The sequence below is a fragment of the Sardina pilchardus genome, chromosome 18, assembly GCF_963854185.1.
Source record: "Sardina pilchardus chromosome 18, fSarPil1.1, whole genome shotgun sequence".
Lineage (NCBI taxonomy): Eukaryota > Metazoa > Chordata > Actinopteri > Clupeiformes > Clupeidae > Sardina > Sardina pilchardus.
Window position 1 is genome coordinate 175,001 of NC_085011.1, and position 10,000 is coordinate 185,000.

At 42.0% G+C, this 10,000-nt stretch overlaps 1 protein-coding gene across 2 annotated transcripts in view; it reads right to left on the reverse strand.

Annotated features, from left to right (window-relative positions):
* Positions 1-10,000, reverse strand: part of adka (adenosine kinase a) — a 96,232-nt gene that overhangs the window by 15,137 nt on the left and 71,095 nt on the right. For both annotated transcript variants that reach the window (XM_062519412.1, XM_062519413.1), the window contains exon 8: positions 8,072-8,107. In XM_062519412.1, coding sequence (XP_062375396.1) covers positions 8,072-8,107 — 36 coding nt within the window. The remainder of the gene's footprint in view (positions 1-8,071; positions 8,108-10,000) is intronic.

Sequence of the window (10,000 nt, forward strand, 5' to 3'; positions counted from 1 at the left end):
GCATTGAGCTCAATGAGCATCAAACAGGCTAATAGGCCTACTGGAAAAAGCACCATGCCAATCTCTAGCTATGGTAAAGGGTATGTAATGATGTGGGGCTATCTTAATTCCAACGGCCAAGGGAACTTTATCAGGATGCATAATATCCTGAATCCATAAAATAGCTGGCCTTAAAAAATAAAAATCTGCCCGCCCCTATGTTAACCCTATGTGTTGAATTCCCATAGGGTTACATTGGGGGTCAAATACTTACTTCCCCCTAGCATTTAGGAAGAACATTTATTTATTTACGAAACATTCTTCCATCACAAAGAAAATTGGCGTACTTAGCGGTTTTATTTTTACTCAATTTTTGAATTAAGACATTAAGATCAATTGTCAAATGACGATTTTATATTCCTCTTTTTAGGCAACTTTAGCATGGTATCAAATACATTTTCTCCTCACTGTATATTATTATAATATATAATAATATATATAATTTTTGGTCCAAACACGACCAAACTTTGCACTGCACTCACGCATGTAATTAGCAATACATGTTTTATGTCAGTCGGATGAGTGGTTCGAGAGTTATGCGTGGAACACACAGAGTGACACACAGACAGACGTTCCTTGAAAACCCATTCACACAAATGACAATACAGCTCTGGAAAAAAAAGACAAGAAACCACATTTGTCTGATGTCATCCTATTATTACAGAGTTGTCTCTTGCACACATACACACACACAGACACACACAGATATATATTAAAATCTGCAGTGGTCTGTTACAGTCACTCAGTAGCTGTAGGATGACATCAGAAAAATGTGAACAAACTGCTCATGCCATGGAATAGATTATCAGATGTGTGTGTGAAGTACTTGCTGCAGATTGTATTAGATTATGAACTGTGTGTGTGAAGTACTCGCTGCAGATTATATTCTGAACTGTGTGTGTGAAGTGCTCGCTGCAGATTATATAAGATTATTAGCTGTGTGTGTGAAGTACTTGCTGCAGATTATATTAGATTATGAGCTGTGTGTGTGAAGTACTCGCTGCAGATTATATTCTGAACTGTGTGTGTGAAGTGCTCGCTGCAGATTATATTAGATTATCAGCTGTGTATGTGAAGTACTCACTGCAGATTAGATTATTAGCTGTGTGAGTGAAGTACTCACTGCAGATTAGATTCTGAACTGTGTGTGTGAAGTTGTAACTTTTGAGAACTCGATATGTGACCTTCCACGGCGAAATCAGTCACAAATTTTCAAAATCATAGTTGTTAAGTTTTCAGGAAGGGGCATAATCAACCTTCAAAACGATACCTTTATCTAATGAATTGAACGTCATAATATTACTGAAATATAAACATTCAAAGGAGTTGAGTTCATCCTGTCATGCCAAGAGAAAAACGGAGAAATTTGCCTCTAAAGTTAACCCTCTAACCGCCCAAGGCGCTGTACGGCGACAAGCAACGTCACTGATTAAAACAGCCGATAGATCCGAGTAGGGTGACAAATCTCCTTTGTACTCTCCACCACTAGTTGGAAGACATCCAGAGCTTCGATTCAAGCCCAAACTTGAGTAACAAAGTTTTCAGGAAGTGCCTGTATTACTCGCGAGAAACACAAGAAGAAGACTCATTTCCTGTTTATAACGCGGAAGTAAAATTCGCGATCGTGATGCACATATTGAAGCAGAAAAACGGCAGAAAAACGGCAAATGTTAAAAAAACAAACTCATGTGTTATGAAGTCTTGGGTCTGCCATTCACCTACTCTGATTCTGAAGGAGAATATCTGCCTTTTGGAGATTATGATCGGTCGTCCATTTGCAGTGACAGTGAAGATGCGTCTGTGAATGGAGGTGCGTCTTTGCGTGTGTACGTCAGTGTCTGCCTGCAGCAATATTGGCCAGAGGGTTCAAATAAGCATGGTGTGCTAGGTGCCAGTGATAATCATGATGATAGTGTCTGTAATTGACACGGTACAGACAGCAGGGCTAGTAAAAATAGGGCTCTGGAGAACTACAAAGTCACCCGCAATAGGAACTGATTTGACCAGGCTACTTTATTGTATAGTAACATAGGGATTGTGGTAATACTAATAGTTTACTATTGTTGGTTTACATGTGACTGTGGTCCTGTTCGTTTTTTATGTAGGAGAAATTACAAAAATCAAAGTAAAACTGCTCAAATGTGTTCAACAACCAGTATTTACTAAAAGGTGCATAATTTGACGTTATTGCCATCATGTGACGTCATAATATGCAAATTAGATGAGTAAATTGACCCCCTTCATAAACTTTAGTTCATACTCAATGATTTTCACATTTACAGTAGGACTTTATCTCTGACCACTTTCAAGCCATGGCCTTTTGAAATTTTTATGCAAAAATCCAAAAAAACCTGGGCGGTAAGAGGGTTAACCGTCAGCTCAACACTCACAAACGCTTCGTAAGGTCGCCGCTATTTTAAGATTTACGGTACTTACTTGTATCAACAACACAGCACGCGGATGGCTTGGTGGTTGTCAATGAGTGCATTTACCGTAAATATTGGAATAGAGCGGCAAAAAAGAGACGCCTCTAACTTCCTGCTGGAATTGAATTTCTCACCTCAAGAAACTCACCTTTTTAAACTAGAAAAGGTACGCTTCTTGGCGAAATGTATTCATGGCCGCACAGTGTAGACCTCCCACTGTTTCAAAACACACACAAAAACAAATCCACGATTTTAGCACCAGTGACATAAATGGTCATTTTTCTCAGAAACGCCTGTTGCGACAAGCGACTGGTTTTGCCGTGGAGAGTCACATATACTGATGGGTCTGTCCAGAGCCATATAAAGAGAGAGTTGCGACAACTCCATTGACGCTAATTTTCTCAACAATAGTTCCCGGAAGTTAGGATCGAACACTCGTTAACAGACAGTAAAAGACGGTTATTTTATGATTCTAACGAACAGTCAAAATCGCTTCCGGGAACTATTTGAACTACTTGAAGTTACATGAACCACGTCACAAACCGAATTTTCTGTACCCGGGTTGTCGCAACTCTCTCTTTATATGGCTCTGGGTCTGTCCACTCGGTGTATTCATGATATTCCGTAGCCAACAATGGGGGTCGCCATGACACCAAAAACGGTAATCTATTTCCGGCGAAGCTGCGTTGTATCTACATTAACGTGACGGTTGACTGTGTGTTTTGAACATTCTAACACAAGATTCCATTCCGCAACAATTCAAGGTTCTAAAATTCTATGTAGAACTCAATGAACCCAGATATTATTCAGAATGTTAATTTTCCAACATTCCCGTCACACCGGTGTGACAGTACACCCTTAATGTTAACATATCATAACGCATATAAAAGTAAACTTTTCTATTTTAAATCGGTTATATATTATGTAGCATGTCCATGCTGAGGGCAGAAAGAAATCTAAGTTGAAGCATATTCTAGTTAGCTACCAAGCACATGTAAACAGAATGAACCGAAGTTGAAAACAGTACAGATTTCCGGGTTAAGGAGTAAGGTGAATACTGATGGGTGATTCACTCTATTCATTCATACCAATAAAACACCATTCGATTGTGAGAGAGAGAGAGAGAGAGAGAGAGAGGAGGGAGAGAGAGAGAGAGAGAGAGAGAGAGCAGGACAGGGATAGAGGGAAATAGAGCAGGAGAGGAAGGGAATAAAGAGAAAGAGAGGTAGGGAATAGAGGAGGAGAGGAAGGGAATAGAGGAGGAGAGGAAGGGAATAGAGAGAAAGAGAGAAAGAGAAGGAGGGAATAGAGGAGGAGAGGAAGGGAATAGAGGAGGAGAGGAAGGGAATAGAGAGAAAGAGAGGGAGGGAAAAGAAGGAGCAACAGAGGGAGTGGGGCTGTGAGAGGTGGAGAGAAAGATAAGGAGAAAGAAAGAAAGAAAGAGACAGACATAAACACACACACACACACACACACACACACACACACACACACAAAGAGAAAGGGACACAACTGAGAAATAATGAGGCTCCTATCTAAAAGAGTGATTAAAGGGGGTGAAGAAGTGTGTGTGTGTGCGCGCGCGTGTGAGAGTGTGTGTGCGCGTGTTCTGGGGAGGAGGGGGGGGGGGGGGGGTGAGATCATCTGCATCTCCTAATCCCAACACCTCCCAGCTGGCTTGAACAGAAGGAGTGTGTGAGTGTGTGTGTGTCTGTGTTACACTGTGCGTGCACACACAGAGACACACAAACAAACACACGGAATAGAATGACTGTATGCATGTGTGTGTGTGTGTGTGTGTGTGTGTGTGTGTGTGTGTGTGTGTGTGTGTGTGTGTGTGTGTGTGTGTGTGTGAAAAAGAGATCAGGGTCTGTTGCCAGACTCAGCTGTTGTCTAGGCATTTTTTATCCACTCCTCCATCTCTCTCTCTATATATCCCTCTATTCCACTCATCCATCTCTCTCTCTATATATATCCCTCTATTCCACTCCTCCATCTCTCTCCTTATATATATCCCTCTATTCCTCTCCTCCATCTCTCTCTATATATATATATCCCTCTATTCCACTCCTCCATCTCTCTCTCTATATATATCCCTCTATTCCACTCCTCCATCTCTCTCTTTATATATATCCCTCTATTCCACTCCTCCATCTCTCTCTCTATATATATATCCCTCTATTCCACTCCTCCATCTCTCTCTATATATATATCCCTCTATTCCTCTCCTCCATCTCTCTCTCTATATATATCCCTCTATTCCACTCCTCCATCTCTCTCTATATATATCCCTCTATTCCTCTCCTCCATCTCTCTCTCTATATATATCCCTCTATTCCACTCCTCCATCTCTCTCTTTATATATATATATCCCTCTATTCCACTCCTCCATCTCTCTCTCTATATATATATCCCTCTATTCCTCTCCTCCATCTCTCTCTATATATATATCCCTCTATTCCACTCCTCCATCTCTCTCTTTATATATATCCCTCTATTCCTCTCCTCCCTCCATCTCTCTCTCTGTATATATCCCTCTATTCCACTCCTCCATCTCTCTCTATATATATATCCCTCTATTCCTCTCCTCCATCTCTCTCTCTCTATATATCCCTCTATTCCACTCCTCCATCTCTCTCTCTCTCTATATATCCCTCTATTCCACTCCTCCATCTCTCTATATATATATCCCTCTATTCCACTCCTCCATCTCTCTCTTTATATATATCCCTCTATTCCTCTCCTCCATCTCTCTCTTTATATATATCCCTCTATTCCACTCCTCCATCTCTCTCTATATATATATATCCCTCTATTCCACTCCTCCATCTCTCTATATATATATATCCCTCTATTCCACTCCTCCATCTCTCTCTCTATATATATCCCTCTATTCCTCTCCTCCATCTCTCTCTATATATATATCCCTCTATTCCACTCCTCCATCTCTCTCTTTATATATATCCCTCTATTCCTCTCCTCCCTCCATCTCTCTCTCTATATATATCCCTCTATTCCTCTCCTCCATCTCTCTCTCTATATATATCCCTCTATTCCACTCTTCCATCTCTCTCTCTCTATATATATATATCCCTCTATTCCACTCCTCCATCTCTCTCTATATATATATATCCCTCTATTCCACTCCTCCATCTCTGTCTCTCTATATATATCCCTCTATTCCACTCCTCCATCTCTCTCTCTATATATATCCCTCTATTCCACTCCTCCCTCTATATATATATCCCTCTATTCCACTCCTCCATCTCTCTCTCTATATATATCCCTCTATTCCACTCCTCCCTCTATATATATATCCCTCTATTCCACTCCTCCATCTCTCTCTATATATATATCCCTCTATTCAACTCCTCCATCTCTCTCATATATATCCCTCTATTCCACTCCTCCATCTCTCTCTATATATATATCCCTCTATTCCACTCCTCCCTCCATCTCTCTCTCTATATATGTGACCCTGTAAAGCGGAACCAGTCGTTTCGGTAAAATTTAGTAAACTAAGCTTTCCAACGATATGTAAATCGAGGGTATTACACAAACTATCGCTAAGATAAACGCATCCAAAGTTGACATGGTTCTCCTGTCACGATATGCCAGAAGAGGAGAAATCACCTGTTAAAGCGGCGCGTGCACAACGGGAATGACAGTAAATTTGTTGAATCTTCGCCGGGTTTAACAGTCAAAACGTAGGTTTTTCAGTGAAATGCGTTCACGATATGAAACTGTAGACTGTATACAGCCGAATTATGCGAAAACGTGAAATTCAACATTTTAACCCGGAAGTTTGTTATTGTTGATTTTCTCAAAATAACGATGTGCGCAAAACGACTGATTTCGCTGTGAATGGTCACATATATCCCTCTATTCCACTCCTCCATCTCTCTATATCCCTCTATTCCACTCCTCCATCTCTCTCTATTATATATCCCTCTATTCCACTCCTCCCTCCATCTCTCTCTCTTTATATATCCCTCTATTCCACTCCTCTATCTCTCTCTATATATATCCCTCTATTCCACTCCTCCATCTCTCTCTATATATATCCCTCTATTCCACTCCTCCCTCTCTCAAATCAATTCAATTCAAAGGAGTTTTACTAGCATGACTGTTTTCACAATGTTGCCAAAGCTAGTGTTACAGATTACACAGTAGTATCGTAAAAGCACTGAACGCACTAACATACAAAACATCAAGACACACATCACATGAGTCAATGGAAATCAGCGAAATCATGCACACACACACACACACACTCTCACTCTGTTTTCTCACATGTTTCATTGTTACACCATGACCATACCGAAGAGAGTGTGTGTGTGTGTGTGTGTGTGTGAGTGAGTGAGTGAGTGAGTGAGTGAGTGAGTGAGTGAGTGAGTGAGTGAGTGTGTGTGTGTGCAGGTGTGCAGGCATGCGTGTGTGAGTGAGAGAGAGAGCTGGAGCAAGAAAGGGGAGAGAGAGAGCAAACTGGCGGAACAAAGAAACCATGACGACTGCCAGGTTTCCATGACTACCACTGTGAGGGGGGCCAAGGGAGTATAATACCACATCAATCAGTGCTCCACAGCAATATATTATGTCATAATCAACTCCACAACAATCCATTATGATGTCATAATCAACACCAAAACAATACATACAACCAGTGTGTCGCCATAAAGAGAAATTTCTCTGTGTCTCGCCCCTTTTTAGGGGAAGCTAGTGTGGGCATCATATCTGCTAGTGTGGGCATCATATCTGCTAGTGTGGGCATCATATCTAGTGTGGGCATCATATCTGCTAGTGTGGGCATCATATCTAGTGTGGGCATCATATCTGCTAGTGTGGGCATCATATCTGCTAGTGTGGGCATCATATCTAGTGTGGGCATCATATCTGCTAGTGTGGGCATCATATCTGCTAGTGTGGGCATCATATCTGCATCATATCTGCTAGTGTGGGCATCATATCTGCTAGTGTGGGCATCATATCTAGTGTGGGCATCATATCTGCTAGTGTGGGCATCATATCTGCATCATATCTGCTAGTGTGGGCATCATATCTGCTAGTGTGGGCATCATATCTGCATCATATCTGCTAGTGTGGGCATCATATCTGCTAGTGTGGGCACCATATCTGCATCATATCTGCTAGTGTGGGCATCATATCTGCATCATATCTGCTAGTGTGGGCATCATATCTGCTAGTGGCATCATATCTGCTAGTGTGGGCATCATATCTGCTAGTGTGGGCATCATATCTGCTAGTGGCATCATATCTGCTAGTGTGGGCATCATATCTGCATCATATCTGCTAGTGTGGGCATCATATCTGCATCATATCTGCTAGTGTGGGCATCATATCTGCATCATATCTGCTAGTGGCATCATATCTGCTCATTATATTATTATCAACGGTCAACAATCAACTAGGATCCAACACCATTATGTGTGCACATAATGTGTGAGTGTGTGTGTGTGTGTGTGTGTGGGTGGGTGCGTGTTTGTAGGGCCTGTGTGAATGTAGAAGTGTGTGTGTGTGTGTGTGTGTGGGTGTGTGTGTGTGTGGGTGCGTGTTTGTAGGGCCTGTGTGAATGTATATTCACTCACCTCAAATCCCTGCTCTTGTGCAAACATGGCAGCCTCCTGTAGAAAGACACACAGAACACAAAGCCATATGTGTTATATACGTGAGTTAATGAACACACACACACACACACACACACACACACACACCATCTTTAACAGAATGAAAATAACATATGGTGTCTGCCATGGGATAGTAAGTAAGTGAGAGAGGGAGAAAGAGAGAGGGGGAAAGAGAGTGAGTAAGCAAAAGACAGAAAGAGTAAAAGAGAATAGAGAGATAGAATACGATCAGTAGTGAATAACGGCAGCATTCCGCGTAAGAGCCTAGTGAATAACGGCAGCATCCGTAGTACTATACTGCGTAAGAGCGTAGTGAATAACAGTATCCCGTAGTACTATACTGCGTAAGAGCCTAGTGAATAACGGCAGCATCCCGTAGTACTATACTGCGTAAGAGCCTAGTGAATAACGGCAGCATCCCGTAGTACTATACTGCGCAAGAGCGTAGTGAATAACGGCAGCATCCCGTAGTACTATACTGCGCAAGAGCGTAGTGAATAACGGCAGCATCCCGTAGTACTATACTGTGTAAGATCCTGGTGAATAACGGCAGTATCCCGTAGTACTATACTGTGCAAGATCCTGGTGAATAACGGCAGCATCCCGTAGTACTATACTGCGCAAGAGCGTAGTGAATAACGGCAGCATCCCGTAGTACTATACTGCGCAAGAGCGTAGTGAATAACGGCAGCATCCCGTAGTACTATACTGTGTAAGATCCTGGTGAATAACGGCAGCATCCCGTAGTACTATACTGCGCAAGAGCGTAGTGAATAACGGCAGCATCCCGTAGTACTATACTGCGCAAGAGCGTAGTGAATAACGGCAGCATCCCGTAGTACTATACTGCGCAAGAGCGTAGTGAATAACGGCAGCATCCCGTAGTACTATACTGCGCAAGAGCGTAGTGAATAACGGCAGCATCCCGTAGTACTATACTGTGTAAGATCCTGGTGAATAACGGCAGCATCCCGTAGTACTATACTGCGCAAGAGCGTAGTGAATAACGGCAGCATCCCGTAGTACTATACTGCGCAAGAGCGTAGTGAATAACGGCAGCATCCCGTAGTACTATACTGTGTAAGATCCTGGTGAATAACGGCAGTATCCCGTAGTACTATATACTGTATAAGAGCGTAGTGAATAACGGCAGCATCCCGTAGTACTATATACTGTATAAGAGCGTAGTGAATAACGGCAGTATCCCGTAGTACTATACTGCGTAAGATCCTGGTGAATAACGGCAGTATCCCGTAGTACTATATACTGTATAAGAGCGTAGTGAATAACGGCAGCATCCCGTAGTACTATATACTGTATAAGAGCGTAGTGAATAACGGCAGTATCCCGTAGTACTATATACTGTATAAGAGCGTAGTGAATAACGGCAGCATCCCGTACTACTATATACTATATACTGTATAAGAGCGTAGTGAATAACGGCAGTATCCCGTAGTACTATACTGTATAAGAGCGTAGTGAATAACGGCAGCATCCCGTACTACTATATACTATATACTGTATAAGAGCGTAGTGAATAACGGCAGCATCCCGTACTACTATATACTATATACTGTATAAGAGCGTAGTGAATAACGGCAGCATCCCGTACTACTATATACTGTATAAGAGCGTAGTGAATAACGGCAGCATCCCGTAGTACTATATACTGTATAAGAGCGTAGTGAATAACGGCAGCATCCCGTAGTACTATATACTGTATAAGAGCGTAGTGAATAACGGCAGCATCCCGTACTACTATATACTATATACTGTATAAGAGCGTAGTGAATAACGGCAGTATCCCGTAGTACTATATACTGTATAAGAGCGTAGTGAATAACGGCAGCATCCCGTAGTACTATATACTGTATAAGAGCGTAGTGAATA